At 38.9% G+C, this 17,267-nt stretch overlaps 1 protein-coding gene and 1 long non-coding RNA gene across 5 annotated transcripts in view; one reads left to right on the forward strand and one right to left on the reverse strand.

Annotated features, from left to right (window-relative positions):
- The window catches only part of LOC311431009, a 54,241-nt gene extending 42,349 nt beyond the window's left edge, over window positions 1-11,892 (reverse strand). The window contains exon 1 of the long non-coding RNA XR_014689165.1: window positions 11,612-11,892. This is a non-coding gene — a long non-coding RNA (uncharacterized lncRNA). The remainder of the gene's footprint in view (window positions 1-11,611) is intronic.
- The window catches only part of LOC311431008 (cadherin-6), a 106,125-nt gene that overhangs the window by 60,434 nt on the left and 28,424 nt on the right, over window positions 1-17,267 (forward strand). For all 4 annotated transcript variants that reach the window (XM_084508073.1, XM_084508075.1, XM_084508074.1 and 1 more), the window contains one exon: window positions 16,015-16,309. In XM_084508073.1, coding sequence (XP_084364199.1) covers window positions 16,015-16,309 — 295 coding nt within the window. The remainder of the gene's footprint in view (window positions 1-16,014; window positions 16,310-17,267) is intronic.

The following is a 17,267-nucleotide window of genomic DNA, read 5'->3' on the forward strand; positions in this document are numbered from 1 at the left end:
TGGAAAACTACTTTTAGATGATTTAGACTGATTGGATCATATCCATTACATGTTCTTAAGATATTTCTTTATTCCACAAATACTAGGTAGCAATTTGGAGAACACAGACACAAATATTCTCACCAAAAGAATTCCAGGCTCTCTACTCAAAATCAGCCCCCGTTCGTAGACAAGCTGTGTTGGATCTGAACTGCTGAGGACTGAATATCACTCTGACAGAATCACTGAATAATGCAGGTTGGAAGAAACCTTTAGAAGCCCTCCGGTTGAACCCCCTGCTCAAAGCAGGTCCATTTATAAGAGGTTGCTCAGGGCTTAGTCCAGTTCTGAGTATCTCCAAGGACAGAGATTCCACACCTTCTTCAGTGCTTAGCCTTCTCTCCTTTCATTTTTTTCTCCTAATATTTAATCACAGTTTCCCTCATCGCGGCTTCTGTCTACTGCCTTTCATCCTCCATCTTCTCTAGCTCCGTCTTCTCTACACTGCCCCATTATGTAGCTGTAAACAACAATACGCCTTCTCTTCTTAAATCTAAACAAAAACATTCCTTTCTCCTCTCTTCATACATCATACACTCCAACCTCCTAACCCCTTCAGTGACCCCTCTGTAGACTCCCTGCAGTGTGTCAATGTCTTTCTTTTACAGAGGAGGGACGACACTAGATGCAGCGCTCCACTTGCATTCTCACGAGCCCTGAATGGAGGAGAATGAACTATGCCCTCTATCAATGGTCCACACTACCTCTAAAAGAAACCAGTGTACAGCTGGCTTTCTTCTCAGCAAGGACATGCTGCTGATTCATTTTCAGATTTTTGAAACGAAACACCCGGATCCTTCAATGGAAAAATGTTTTCTATCCAGCCTGTACTGCTGCAAGAGATTAGTCCAGCACAGACACAGGACTTTTTGCCTTTGCCTGTGCTGAACTTCATGAAGCTTCTACCACTCCATTTCTCCAGGCTGCTGATGTCCTTCTGGATAGCAGCTCTTCCTTCCCAATACTGACAGCTCTCCATGCAACCAACCTCAAGTTTTTTATGATTTGCAGAATTGCTGAGAGTGCATTCTATCATGCGAGGTGTTAATAAAACCATTAAGCAGTTCTGACCCCCAGTTAGTTCCTCCTCCGAGGAACACCATGAGTAATCAGCTGCCAGCTGGACTTCTAACCACAGATCTCAACCCTTTGAGCATGGCTATCCAGCCAATCTTCCACACGTTACTGTATCTCACCAATTTGTCCATCAAAATACCGTGACAAAGGCTTTACTGAAGTCATGCAATATCCTCTACTCCCTACTTGTCCACTGTGCCATCCATGTCATCATGGAAGGCAAACAGGTTGGTAAAGAGATTTGCCATTGCTCAATCCACACTGGTTCTTCCCAATCACCTTGGTTTTCTCCATGTTCCTAGATTTAGCTTCCAAGCAATTTGCTCCCTGGGACTGAGGTATAGCTGGCCAGCCTCTCATTACAGCTCCTTCTCCTCCTCTTTTAGCATGGGTATCACTTTCCCTGTTTTCAGAAATTAGGAACCTTCCTCAATCACTATGGCTTTTCAAATATTACGGAAAGAAAACATTCCTTCACCATCCTTCGATGCATCCTATATTATCCCATGGACTTGATTTTATCTGATTTGTTTAAAAGGTCTTTATTCTTTTTTAATTTTTATTTATTTATTTTTATCTGCCGTGTGATGCGTTATGTCACCAGCTTTTGCTGCCAGGCTCAAGGACCTTTGAGACTTGAGGGCAAATTGCACTTTCACATTCTCGAGCAGTTCGCCTCTCTGCACACGTCCAACATAGTGCATCCTCTGGTCAACTCATCAATCACTTATGTGAAGAAATTGGCTTATGGCACTTTGCAGAAACCTGGGTTGCAAGACATCAGAATGATTAAAGTCCCTCACGAGTACCATAGCCTGCAATCACACACCTTCCACCATCTGTCTAAAGAAGCCTTCATATACTTGGTTTCTTTGAGTAGGCAGCCTGTAGTGGATGCCTACCATGATATCACTTGTGGTGGTCTGTCCTTTTATCTGCAAGCTCTTGAGTGATTTGTCACCTGTTATTCTTCTTGAAAGAAGAATCTACTCAGTGGCAACCTAGGCTCAGGTTTCCCATAAGTAAACTCTTGGTCTAGCAGCCTTCCTCAAGAGGGCCCTGTCAAGATTTATATATGAGGCCTTTTCAGTTGCCTCACACAACTTCTTAATTATCTGTTTACACAACACAAACATTAGAAACAAAGTTAGGAAACATGACAGCATGGAGAAATTTTTCCTTTCTTCACTTTACAGCCCTAGATGAGCCAGGCATGCAAACAGATTAAAGACTCTACTGAACCTGTGGATATGAATTTATTTCCTTCTTGTTAGATCTTCATTTAAATGAGAATGTGGCTTCTCCTTTGTTTGAGTGTTCGTCTATATTCTCGCTTCTCCACTCCCTACTTTCCACCCTGCCACGTACACTTTCACCTAGCATATAAAATTCATACACATACCTCTGGATTTGATTGGCAGCTTTAAGTACAGCTCAGAAAATCAAGGGGTCACCTTTGTCAGTAAGCAAAGGATGAGCATTTGCTTTCACGCGCATCCATCAGGGAGTAGTAAGAAGCTGTTACTTACTGAAGAAGCCTGATGTTTTATTCAACTACATCCCAATAAAAACATTTCTGGATATTAGGCCAAGCATGATTTTTTTTTTTTCTTCCATAGTTCATCATTAAGTGATATCTACTCACTCCTCCCCACCCCTCCCCAAAGAATAGAGATTTTTACTGCATTAAAAATGTATTTCTTCATCTAACTTTATGAATCCATGTTATTGCCACAAAAAAAGATCAAGGCTGATATAATATTAAAGTTAAGGTGTTGTATTTGCCAATGATTTAGAGATATTTTTTAAAGTTTGGAAGTCTGAGAAAAACACTTTTCAGTTAAATGGGTAATTTTGACCTCTTATAAAGAGTAAGCCCTGGGTAAATTTCCTGAGATACTGAAGGCAATCAAAGCTGGACGTATAATACAGACTGATTTCAGTAACTCTTCTAATCAAGTAATTTAGGTATTAAGGGACATATACTGAGACAAATTATTAGTTACCAAGGTGCACGTTTATAGAAAGTACTCTTTTTTTTGAAGAAAAAAATCCTAATTTCAGTAAATACCTGTAGTCAGCTAGCATTATTTGAGTTCCCTTTCTGACTAAGTAATGCAGAGCAGGATAGAAGTCCCATAAAAGTCAGCTGGAGATCTTCAAAGATACGTGGATCAACCCACAAAAGTATTCTGCCATAAAATGACTACGTACACACACAAACTCTTACGATACCTTTTTCCTGTGTGATTTTAAAAAGACTGCATATATGTATGTATATATGTAGTAGATATCTGTATATATACATATATATATATATGTCTTCTGGCTCAGTGAGTACCTTTTCTTGCAAAAATGGAAATGCAACATAGTCAATATCTTATTTAATAAAGTTAAAGAATGAAGGTACATTAACTATGTTGTAGGTATCTTTTCCTGTGCACATACCTGTCTTTGAGATATACAAGGATGTCAGGATATGGGAGCTATTTTGCTCTGACTTGAAAGAAAGATACAAGGAAAGTAGGTGCTCTTGAATTGTATTTGCAATTCTCATTGAAAAAATGGGGATTTAGGCAAGAGACTTCCATGGAGGCTGCCTTTTCTTCAGGGACTCATTGCACTCCCACTGAAACTCATTACAAGTTAGGCACTTAATTTTCCTTAACTCCACAGCTCACCCAGTAGAAGAAAAACCACACATATATTTTCACTTTTGCACAAAGTCATAAGTTTTAAAACACCTCCAGATGTTATTTGAGCTCATATAGCCAGCTCCAGAGTGCAGAAACTCCCCCTTCTACCCCCTCCCTTAACTAATGTGTGATGACAGTGACTTTCAGATGGTAGAGAACAAGCACCTGAGAGCAATTACAGTTTGTAGTGTTGTAGCTGGATTAGGAATAGGACATCAACCCATCCGCTAAATGCAGCAGGCACTGGCAAAGCCACAGTATTTCCCTTGCTTTAATCCAGTTTCTTCAGTCTTTCTGCAAGCTAACATAGAGCAAATTATACCTGAGACTTTCAAATCATGTTATAATCATTATGTACAGAACTGAGCATTGTTAACAACCCACATTTGACTGCAGGAAGAACGCAGAAGCATCAAAAAGCGATCTAAGATCAGACAGTAAGACTGTGACAGAGACAATGTTAAAACCTGCAAGTCCTGTATTTTCAACTACAAGCCTACCTTTCCCTTACATATCTTGTGTTTTTGTCAGAGACGCACTTGCATGCACTTTACTCCTTGCTGTTGTTATTTTTTTATACCAAGCACATCATCAGTTATGCCTCAAACTAACCTTCCCGTTTAGTCTTTAAGACACATTCTCGAATCCAATGACTGACTATTCAGGTATGGGAGGAAACCTGCAGTGAAGAGCAAGTCTGTCTCCTATAACAAAATGACTTGTGCAGCTCTTTATGGCTTTCAAAGCTTCAAAGGACTGAATTTTCATTGCTGACCACTGAAGTTCACACACTAGGTAATAAAATAATTTTTAATCTCTCCTAATGTTCTGCTTAGATATACATGCAAGAGAGTATTCTTCGTACCTGAACTAGGGTAGGCAAGTTTGGTGGTGGCTAAGTCCTTCATGCTTTTCCCTAAGTGAATACTGATGCTTCTGCTAAAACCAGTCTACCAGGTACTGTTTCTAACCTTATGCACACTTAAAAAATAATGGCAAAAAGGGGCTGGTAGTCACTATGACAAAGAAATGCCAGACATTGAAGTGGACGGACCAAAAAAGCATAAAAACGTTTTTTTTTTAACAGCCTTGGCCTTCCATAAGGAATTGAGAACTGTTTAACAACTGTATCTTTTGTAAGGGTAATTCTTGAAGTCTGCTATTTTGTTATGATTGCTGCTGTTTAGCTGGAGAGGGCAACTGCATAATGAAACCCAACTGCTGTATCAGTTTATAACAAATTAGTTTACAACAAATATATATATGTACATTAAGTGAGAGAAATCAATTACTCAGAGATATAATGGCTTTGAGTTCTTCAGTGCCTACAGAGTGAGACTGGATCTCTTTCTTCTGGTTATCAAGTAATTCAAAGAAAAGCAAGAAGTTTGGTGAAAACGTGAAATTCAAGGGCCCTTATGTATAGAGAAGATCAGGCTTGGACACAATCTGCCTTATTAACTAGAGACTTATTTGTCTGTCATAACTGTGGATTTATCATTTACAATTATAATTGTGGTTAGAGATAATAGCAAGAGGAACAAATAACACTGCATTACCACAGAAAAGCTGAGCAGCTCTCAGCTCAAGAGAATATGGAGACACCTTTACATAGTTTGCAGCCTTGTTAAATAGTCATTAAGATGTGATAACAAGTTGCTCCTAGAGGGAGCAACCGACAGAATAAGAGACCTTCGCAGTTTGATGTACTGCAGTGCAGGACAAAAGCTCGTGTGTCATTGTCCCTGTTTAATCCCATTGAAGAGCAGCAGCAGTTGGGGAACCCAAGAGGGAAAGAGTTGATAGGCCCTAGGCAACGTTGAAAGGACTGACACTTCCCAATTGATTTTCTGCAAAGCTGATTAGCTGTGGCTGCATGTTTGCACTTTGGGTTAGAAAACCCATTTGTGATTTTGAAGGGTGTGTAATAAAAGCATGAGTCACCACAGCACGGATCTTTAATCTTAGTTTTGCATGTTTTAAAGAGGACAGCAGGTTCCTGACTACTCTTTGGGCAGCCTGTCCCGTAAGCCAAGGATCACAACATCAGCCAAATTATCATCCAGGTCTGTCTCAGGCCATGCAGTCTCACGTACAGTCCTCACAAAAGCAGAATGAAAAGAGCCTTCCAACCTGCCTGGAGGATGCGAGTCCGGAGGGTCCAAAGTGAGAGCACTTCGTCTCTTGTCTCCAGTCAAATGATAAATTCTCATTCCAGTGCCCTTTATACTCTATTCCTTACTCCTTTTTCTTTTTCTTTTTTTTTTTTTTTTTTTTTTTCACTCTATACTCTTTATCATAGGGCCTTCCCTGCATTTTGTTTGTTTGTTTTGAAATCAGATGCCATCTTTTGGTCTCAGTTTGCCTTTCAAGCACCTGTTTGCTTCCGAATCTTGAAATGTTCTTACTGCTTCTCGGTCCATTCATTTCCTGAAGCTGTTTGGAAGCACAATACTGTTTTTAGCTTCTCTCAGTGTCATTACAGAGAATGGATTGGCACTGCTGCTTTTGAAAGTGAATGAGAAATACCACTGACATTTTGATACTCTCAGGAAGCAGATAGATACCATTACCCTGGTGTTTTTTTTGTTATTATTGTTCTTGTTTTGTTTCTGTTTTTTTTTTTTTGTTTGTTTGTTTGTTTGTTTGTTTGTTTTTGTCGGTGTCTTTTTGTTCCTCCTATTGTTCTCAGTCTCAGCACAATATTTTTGCAGATGATTCTACTGTTACTGAATGCTTCTATCCGTCATCTAGCTTTTTTCCCCATTTGCTGTGGGTACAATCTTAGCATTTTTTTCCTCCTTTAAACTCATGGGATGTTTATCTTTTAAAATCCTCAGGGTTAGAGCTAAGGACCAGTACCTAAGTTAAAGGAGCACCTAGGGGGCATTTTTGTTTTACCTTTGCCTCTTGATAAAACTTTTCAGTTACATTTTGGACTTGAGTCCAAGTATTGGACTTTGAATCCTTTACAGAACTTTTGGTTTATATTTCAATTTTCACTTTTTTTTATTATTTTTTATTTTTTTGCTAATCTACCTGATTCCATGCAACTAGGGCTGATACAGTTTCTTTGCACGAATTAGGTTGCAGGTATGAACTTTATATAAAAACATAGCCCATTTTATATTATTTTATCAATAGCATTCCACAACTGAATATCTTGGGGTTTAAAGTATTTCTGGGTTTGCTATACTACCCTTTATAGCATTAAAAAAAAAAAAAAAAAAAAAAAAAGAGGAGTAAGGACAATACAAATAAGACATTGTGTATTTTCAAATAACTCCAAAGAAACCAACATCCCCAGAAATCTCATATAACCTTAGCAATTCTTCAATTCTGTTTCATCAGTTTATTACAGGTTTTACAGGTTTAATATTTGCACACCTGATTTTAGTACTGTATCATATCCTTTACCACTGATCAGAATATCTCACAGAAAGAAAAAGATGATCTTAAAGATGGAAGGAATAGAAACAGGATAGAAATGCAATGTTCATGAAATAGGAGTTGGGAAAAAAAATCAAATACACAATGAATGGTCATAAATTAGAAACAGTAAGAAAAGGAGAAAAACCTGAGTGTTTTAGTCAGTTCTGGGATGACAGGAAGAAGCTAGCTCAATATGGCAATGAAAATGGCAAATGTACCTACTCATTTGTAATGAAGATAGGAAAATATTATCATCACTGTTTAAAAACCTGCATCCACTCATACAGAAGGAAAGACTATAAAAATGGACCAATTACAGAAAAACTAGTGGGAACATCAGTCCTTCATATCTGGCCTTTTCTTCACTGACTGTTTTTGGAATCCACTTGACTCGAAAATGAGAGACTATGACTGTAAACGGGATTCCATCTGAGGACTGAAAAGTGCCCATTTTACAATAGAAGAATACATATAGGCTGTTAGCCTAGCAAAGAAAAGTACTGTAAGCATAAGGGATTATTATCTTTAAATGTTGGAAGAGGAAAAATACATGAAAGTGGGAGGAGGTCCTTAAAACAGAAAAACAATCTTGGCATGAGAACACAGCTAATCTGGGAAGCAAGACTTTTTCTAATCATCAGAGCAGTGATTTCTTCAAATAGGTACTGTGTACCTGTCATACCTTTTTCTTCACTAGGCCTGGTGGGAAGCAAGGAAATTAGAACTGCATTCACAAACTCAAACACTCTGGAATCAGTCACACTGAGCCGTATGAGGTTTATTGTATTAACTATAATATAGTAACTACACTTTCTATAGTAAACTAATCACTACAATAGACTAATTCAAGTACTCTGTAAAACTGCAACATCTGTAAGTCAAGAAAGTGAGGAACAATGAAGATCATAGAATCATAGAATGGCTTTGGTTGGAAGGGACCTTAAAGATCATCCAATCCCAACGCCCTGCCATGGGCAGGGATGCCACCCACTAGGTCAGGTTGTCCAGGGCCCCATCCAGCCTTGCCTTGAACACCTCTAGGGATGGGGAATCCACAGCTTCTCTGGGCAGCCTGTACCAGGGCCTCACTGCCCTCTGAGTGAAGAATTTCCTCCTAACCTCTAATCTAAATCTCCCCTCTTCCCGTTTAAAACCATTCCCCCTTGTCCTATCATTATCTGCATGAGCAAAAGCTTCTCTTCATCATTTTTATAAGCTCCCTTTAAGTACTGAAAAGCTGCAATGAGGTCTCCCTCTTCTCTTCTCCAGGCTGAACAGCCCCAGCACTCTCAGCCTTTCTTCATAGGGGAGGTGCTCCAGATTGCTGGATTGCTTAGGAAAGCAGATCTTGGGTTAGTGAAGAGATATAAAAAAGTGGTTATCTACTTCAAGCACCTGTCATAATAGTCTAAATAAAGCTCCTGCATGTAGGAGCTTTTTCTGGCAGCTGCACATCTGGAAAGATGGTGCTGTGCTCTGGTAAGGTCAAGTCTGTTTGCATTTCTCTTTTCAGCTTGTCAATACTTCTAGTTTGGTTCGTTTATTTTCTTTGGAAATGACAGTGTTTGAATCTTACTTCAAACTGCTGTTCCCCCACCTCTTTTGAGGCTGTAGAGTATAAATGTTCATATAATCTTCAAATTGTTTTGTGTAAGAATGGAATCACTTCTTATAGCTCTCTAAACAGCTTCTCCTATTCTCTTCCAAATTCTTTTTTAGCATCCCCCCATTTTTACCAGAAATTTAAGTTAAATTTTTGAAATAATGATATAATTTAAAGGTAGGTACCTACATCTTAACGTAAAAATCCAGATATGTGACCTCGGTAGACAAGTAGCCTCAGTGTTCTAGCCACAGTCTCTGTTCACTGTCCTCTTTCAATAATGTTAAGTCCATTAACCACTTCAAATTAAATTTTATAGAGCAATAAAAGTGTTGAAACTGTTCATTTCCTAAACGGTTTGGAAGAACAGTAGCTGCATGAAGCAAAGAAACCTACTTTGTGCCTTGACTGGTCAGCTGGCTGTGCCGTAAGTAGGCATATAAGCCGTTGCCAAACACGGAACATTCTGACTCTTTCCCAGCCAGGATTTAGGGGATATGAGAAGGAGCTTAGCATTTTGCAGGCAAGAGGTTTTGAGGATATGGCTGGAGCAGGATGTATGAAATACCATGCAGTGGGGCTAACTGATAGGAGGAAGAGCAGGATGCTTTGCCTAAGGGGTGAGTCAGAAAGAGAGGTTATGTGAACCATGAAAGGAACCAGAGCTTTGCATAATTGAAGCCATAAGAACATGGCACACACATCCCCAGGAAATCTCTCATTTCTGGTGATGCTGGATCTCCCTGTGGATCTTGTGGATTATCTTTTTAGAAAAAAAATCTTTTACGTCTTAAAATAATTTATTTAGTTAAGTATTTGCCCTGATGATACGTGACACAGTGTATGAATTTGTAGGTATATAGCATACGTTCAGTGTTTGGCAGGTACTTTTTGGGGCATTAGGAAGCAAATAAGTAACTTTCAGCAAAATATACATAAGTAAATAAGTACTAATTACTTAGTACTAGTGCTAAGTACTAATGTACAAAAAAATGTTTTTTTCCTTTTAATACAGAGTCACCAAGCGGAGTAAAAGCTTTTGGGATGATTATTTCATGATATTAATGGTGTTGATTATGATATTAATTTACAGGGTTGGTTGACGTTACAGGGATAGAAAGCGTCAGGAGGGACAAGGAGGTTATTATTCTGAAATAGAAACTGTGTGCAATATTATAGTATTACGGTATTTTGAGTGCTTTAGTTTTTTCTGAATGCTGTAGAATCGCACTGTGTAACCTCAAGCAATACATGTCATTGAATTTGTTCAGTACTAGACAAGACTCTGCTGTTTGGATCTATTCAATTTGGAGTGAAATCATTGCTGTGAATGCTGCCAAGTGTAAACCAGTGATTCTCTTTGTTACCAACTGCCTACTTACTACTTTAATAATTGGTCTCTATTTCATTATTGTGCTGGGGGGAAAATGTGACCACAGCAACTCCAGAATAGCAAGTTCTTCTAATAAACACAAACAATAAGATATGAGGCAGTTTATTTCTAGATAATTGTAGGTTGATGGTTCAGTGTGTACATCCCAAGGTTAATTGGCTTGTGTCTTTGTAGAAGTCCAGGAACTGTTCTGAAATTCAGGGAGTTGGGGGTTATATTCACAACAGGAACCAGAACTTGGTCTGTAGGATGGATGGAAAGGCGCCTAGCCCACTGAATTGCCAGGTATCATAACCAGTGATATGACATTAGTGGGAGCTAAACTGCAATTTACAGCTGTCTTACATAACCTAAAGCCACTTCCTGAATGAGATTAACTACAATGTTTAAATCAGTGTTACAGAGTGAGGTAGAGGAGGGATGTTATTTCGCTCTGGAAAATATCCATGGCCTGCAATTTCAGTTTTTTGGAATTTAATTACCACAGCTATAAAAGTACATTCTCAGTGAAACCTCATTACAAATATGTGTGCTGGAAAGCTGCCTTTCTCTAATGCATTCCATTGTAACATACATAAAAAAAAAAAAAAAAAAAAAAAAAAAAAAAAAAAAGCTTAATCTTAACCTATTATAATACATGGGACCTCACTTTCATTACAGGGTTTTGGTGCTGCTGTTTCATACAATTTTGTATCAAGGTGAATTTTGCGTGATTAGTAAAGGGCCCCAAAAGGGCCCCACCAGTCTCTGACCAGGCTGAGGCCCATCAGCAGCATTGTGGCCACCAGCCCCTGCCCCATAGAGGCCACAGCAGGGCCGGGCTCCTGCTCCCTGCAGCCCTGCCCTGCCTGCCCATGGCCCCCTCCCAGCTGGGCTCAGCCCGGCCTTGGCCCCATGGAGGTGCCTGGTGCTTGGTCTGCCCCAGTGCCCCCAGTGCCCGGCTGCTTGTGGGGCACTGGGAGGGGCCTTGCCTGGCCCTCACCTGTGCTAGAACACACTAACGCTGCTTCTTACAGGAGTACTGCCGACATTTTGGAGTACAGCTCTTGCACTTTGCAGTACCAAAGCCAGACATCAACAACTTAATGCCAATTTGATCTGCTGCTTTCATGCCATTTCAGTTTATAGTCTTATTACGAAAGTACATGAAAGACTCCCTTAAACTCTCCCCACATAGTTTGTTGAAGTAATTCCTATTTGTGCAGCATGTGTCTGATTCAACCTTTGAAAACCTGGTAAAATTTTCATGGATTTTTGCTTTAAAGTTAAGCAACCCAACGTATTGGAGATTAACACAAATACTGTAAATGTATTCAGTCAGAAAAAAAAAATGCTCACAGTACAAATGCTTTGTGCACAGCTTTCACCTACCTTTTCCTTTCAGTCATGCTGAGGAGATGCTTGTCACTGCCCTTGCTGCTTTTGGGGGCCTCTGCCACTGTGACACTGGGGAGAGCAAGGCTGCTTCAGATTGTGGCTACATTCAACAAAAAATCCTCTTTTAAAATTACTTATGTATGTGACAATGAGCATGATGTCAAATACAGGTGGCTAACACTGCAGTCCTGCAAGCATTTTAAACATCTCTTTGTGTTTCTTGCTGGAGGAATTAGGCCCTGGCTGTTTTCAGAAGCAGCCATGTTGGTATTTTGGGCCAGGACACTTCGGGGGTGGAGAAGGGGGGAAGGAAAAAACTGGACAGTTTTTATTTGACTATAAATCATTAAAGGCAAACCAGATGGTTCACATAGCAGTGGCATTAAAGTACAATGAGTAAAAGTATGCCTAGGGCATAGTAAAATCTTTAATTTGTCGTTCATCCTCAGCCTTAGCCAGTGATTGATGGGTGATTTCACAAGTGTCCTGACAAGATTCTGAGTGAATCAATTTACAATAATATTAATACACCTCAATTGGTGATGCATTTGCTGTTTTTTTTGTTTGTTTTTTTTTTCTTTGCAACAGCATAGACCTATTTCTTCACAATTTTGCTTACCTTTGGAGTATTGCTCAGTTCAGTGCCCCGCTGACATGAATGTCATTGAGTAACACCGAGTTCCTCAGGAAATAAAAACTCTAATTTTAAGTGGAGCACTAAAAACATTTGGCTGTTTTAACATCGTATTGAGGAACAGTAATACGATACAGTCCAGCTGACATGAGCACTGTGTCCCACAATGTATTATTCTATCCCATGACTATCTGCCATGGTCCATTTATCTGGCCTGTGACCAACTTTATGCAGAGGATAATGGACACTCTTTTGCAACACAGGTTAGCACCCAGAGTGAAGCTATAATGTCTTGTGTTGGCTACAATCTGCCCTGCTGAAAGCATCTGCAGTGTACTTTATATGCATATCTCATCACAGCAAACTTCCTGTGAAATGAGGTGTCTGGGTAGTGAAAAATAACCTCAGCTTAAAAGGAAAGCAGGGTTGTTACCACTACTCATTTCATCTTCATAACCTAACAATTGTGTTAAGTTTTATGTACAACACCATCAACTGCATTTTTAAGTGCATCTCTCCTCTGGGCCCTTCTTTTGGCCTAAGCTTGCACCATTAGTTTCGCCTTTGCATTTTATTCCTAATTTTTTTTTAACATGGTTAGAGCAGCAATCTCCCCTTTCATATAGGTCACACAGACAGAATATTGCTTCCAAGTAAACTGGCACTTAAGAAAAAATAGAACAGATTGCTTTTGTCTGGATAAAATTTTATACCAAGCAAACAGCCAAACACAGATAAAGTAAAATCTAATAATAAATTGTTTTTCCAGATATTTGCCTCACATGTGAATGCTGCAAATTTAACATCTGTAAGAAACTTTCCTACATATCTGCAGGAATGTTATTTTCTGAAAAAGAAGGGCACAAAATCCAAACTATTTTGGCCTAGCTATTAAGCAGTCGATGCTGGTGCTGTGATATTGGCCTATCCCACCAAAAAGAAGAAACAAAACACCTGATGCTGAATGGTTAGAAAATCATCATAATTTACTGAAATCAAGCATTGTAATTATACCTTTTGAGAATCTTTATGAAGCAGGTTCTTGAGGCCATGTGTGGTGACACACTGTAAGGGCACTGTTGGTTTGAAGAGCAGGCACTCAGCCAGACTGAGCTCTGTGTAACATACACTAGTCACAAGATGTGACCTCCCTCAGATTTCATTCTTACAGTAAATATGCCATTTACTGTCTGACCAACTGAACACTTAGTTTGTTCTGTCATGTCTTAGGAAAGTTTTAAAACTGAAGGTAACAGAGTTGAAAAGTATCTTGTCATATGGAATATTTATTTTCAAAAGTTAGTGGTTTTGCTGAAGGGCTAGAGACTGAAGCTTTCTTTGATGAAGATCACCTCATTTTCAACATTAATGAGTTAGTACACTGAGATATACATTTTCTTGATACACAGAGTCACAATCCATCTTACACAGGTGGATTAGTTGTGGGGAAAGAATGGAAATTTCATAAACTATTTACTTGAAAAAAAAAAATCACACATTTCTATTTTTAGCTCTTTAGGTGGTCTAGACTATGTAAAAATATTATAGAAAACAATTCCCAGGTGGTTCCAACACCTTTTCTAGCTTGACCTTTTTTGCTACCTTGTTCCTTGAAACCAGTTTTAATTAAAATGGTGATAAAAATTATTTTGGGAGTCAGCCTGTAATAAATCTCACAACAGCACTATTCCATGATTAATATGAATTAATGATGGTCTGTTACCGAGGGCTGTTTTTCTCCCAATATGATGCAGACAAAATTAAAGAGGCATTCAAGGCAAACAAAAAATTAAATTTTGGGGTGTGAAACAACCATAAGTAACACACATTTTTAAAGACAGAATTCTTTCCATGCCTTTTTTTTTTTTTTTGTTGCAGGTTGCCTTTGAAAAAATTATATTCAAATATCCTATTATAATTACTTCCCACAGTAGACTTCTAGTCTAACTTCTTAACAAGCAGGTCTAACAGATATTCTTCAGAGGCTTAGGTTCTATCTAGTAGTATAATTTCTGTAGGCCTGATAGCCAACTGACTGGGACTCGGGAGATTTGAACTCTATTCCATGTACAGTTTTGGGAAACTTGAAGTTTCTATACTTTGTTATTCAAAAAACAGAGCAAGTGTTATTGACTGCTTTTGTGAAGGGTTTTGAAATGCGATGAAAAGTGTTGCATACAAGCGGGCTATTGGTATTCTTATTATCAAGAGAAAGGGCTCTGTGCAAAATTACACTGAATGCTCATTTTCTCGCTGAAGGAGAAAATGAAGGAACAGTGCCTCGGCACGTCTGCTAATGATTAAGCATGCTACAGTTCTGAGATTTTGTTTTATTGGACACTCTTTGCATGTGTGGTGTCAAAAAGATTTGCCCTTGAAGTTGGAGTGGTTGCATGGAGCATGCTTTCTGTAGGGACCACAGGCACGTGGTGGAGCGCTGTGCCACCAAGGGTGTTGACAGCATGCTGCCAGCATAGCACTGATCTGGGCAGAAGGTTGGAGGAAGCCCAAAACATTGACCATATGGTCATACTGGAGGCTGCCCTTCCAGTGTGGTTGGGGCATAGCCAAGCACTGGAAAAATCTACGTGAAGATCATAATATTCTATATTCTTCCAACTTACAAATCTTTCTGTTCTATGCAGCATGCTATCCAGCAATGCTAAATGCTTCACCACACATTCAGCTGGGTATATTTTTTGTTATTTGCATTCAGGAGGAGAAGCAATGAGCTGGTCGAGAAAGTCCATCTCTCCTGACTCATCAACATGTCTTTTCTATGAAATCAACCATCTGCAGAATCTGATACCTGATCTTTTTTTCCCTCAAGAATTTTGTCATAAAATGATGAAACCAAACTTAGAATCCATTTTAATAAATATATATTTTTCCTCTGATGTATCAAGAAAATAAAATGTAGTTGATTAGCCTTGATTTTAAAGCCAGGGGAATAAATATGCCCTTATCAAAGGAAGATCCATCACAGTAGGATTTAATCGGTTGTACTTTGTGTGTGCTAAGCAGCATTTCAAGGGAAATGGAAGTCTCCTGGGATAAAAAGGTGATGGTTTGGGCAGTTCATGATTTGCATGCTATCATCATTCTCTTTCCCCTGCCCCCACCATGTTTCAGCTTGGTCCATGTCCCTTTGGATAAAGGGAACTGATGTCTTCATTGCCGGTGCTGGAATGGTCTGGAACACATGCCTGCCTCTGCTCTTAGTTTGCTGCATTTGTTAATACATGTATTTTCCTGCTAGTTGTGTACTTAGTAGTCCAGGGGACATAACAGCACAGAACACAGTATTTAAACTAAAGAAGTGACTGGCATGGCCACTTTTTAATTCTTTAATTCTTTAATTGCTTACTGCAATTCACGAGTCTGCCGTTTTTCCATCTGTAGGATCTCAGTATCCTATATATTCCTAGGATTTCACCTGAGCCACTGGCATTTAGATCAGATCGACGTATGCTTAGCTTGTGGAAGTGATCTGCAGGTGCAGTTCGTGGTTTTTCTTAGTTTCTTATTATACAGCAAATGGTTTCAATTCAATTCAGACATCAAGACACAACTCTATCAGTTCAGTGCTCCTACTGAGGTATCATCTCATTTCCTAAAAGCAGTGTACAGCCTTTTGGCTGGGCGTTAATAATAGTAAAGCCTGTATCATGATAATAAGATAAAGTACCTAGAATTGTGTTCCAATTATTTATTTTTCCTTTTTTTTTTTTTTTTTTTTTTTTAATTCCCATTTCACCACCAGCTGCATTCAGACCAGGATAAAGGAGATGGATCACTTAAGTACATCCTTTCAGGAGATGGAGCAGGAGACCTCTTCATTATCAATGAAAACACTGGTGACATCCAGGCCACAAAGAGACTAGACAGGGAAGAAAAGCCTGTATACATACTTCGTGCCCAGGCTATAAACAGAAGGACTGGAAGACCAGTGGAACCAGAATCTGAGTTCATCATTAAGATCCATGATATCAATGACAATGAGCCAATGTTTACAAAGGACGTTTACAATGCCAGCATCCCTGAAATGTCAGACGTTGGTAGGTGCTAACTAACAGTTAATTTCAGTGTCTGATACGGGTTCTTTATGTGGATTTTATTAAGGCCCCAAAGTTTAGAGACATCTGTTGTTTGAGTTGAGTAAAGGTACCTCAGCCATTTTAAAAAATCTAACCCCAGGAGAATTAGCAACAGAAGCTTGCTGAAAACAGAAGTGTCCACTGAGTGCAACCCAATCTCTCTGTTGTGCCACAGAAAAAGAAAGTTAATGCAATCTTGTTTAGTTCACAGTGAAAGTAAGCTGAGCTTACCTCTGTTACATACCTTTAAAGTGATTTAGTTGCAGTTTAATAGTATGTTAAGCCATGGTCAATGTGTATCAACACAACCCCTAGAATTACTAAGCAAATCTTGCTTAGTTCAAGAAAGTACAAAAAAAAAAAAAAAAAAAAAAAAAGTGGAAAATGGCAAGCGCAGAAGTGAATGTACACACTTCAAGAGAGAAAACTATCAGCCAAGTCAACTCATCACTAATTCTTGATATGTCATTAACTTCCTATGACCCTTGTTGCTTTTTTTAGGCAACAAAAATGAGCTCCAAAGTCCACTGATGTCCACTGAAATCTTTCAATTGGTTTCAAATGTATCAAGCTGTAAGAATCAATCAACAAAAGAAAAGAAAATAATTTCCTTGAAATATGATTTTAAGATTGGATCTTTTTCACAGAAGTTGACAGGTTTTGATTTTTTCTCTGTGATTCTGAGGAAGGTCATTTTGATTTCTTTGTCAGAGAGCAATGGATGGTTGAACTGCAAGAAGCACATTTCTAATCTGAAATAATACCTAGGGAAAGAAACGTTAATTAATCATGATCAAGAATGAGATTAAAATAAAGCTCAGCCAATATGAAAATAAAGACTTTGGGGCATACTCTCTCCTCTCATTCATGGGGCTTGTCACATGGATGAAAACTCATCTTTTGAAGGAGAACCTAATAT

This window comes from Aythya ferina (genome assembly GCF_964211825.1).
Source record: "Aythya ferina genome assembly, chromosome: 2".
NCBI classification, from domain to species: Eukaryota; Metazoa; Chordata; class Aves; order Anseriformes; family Anatidae; genus Aythya; species Aythya ferina.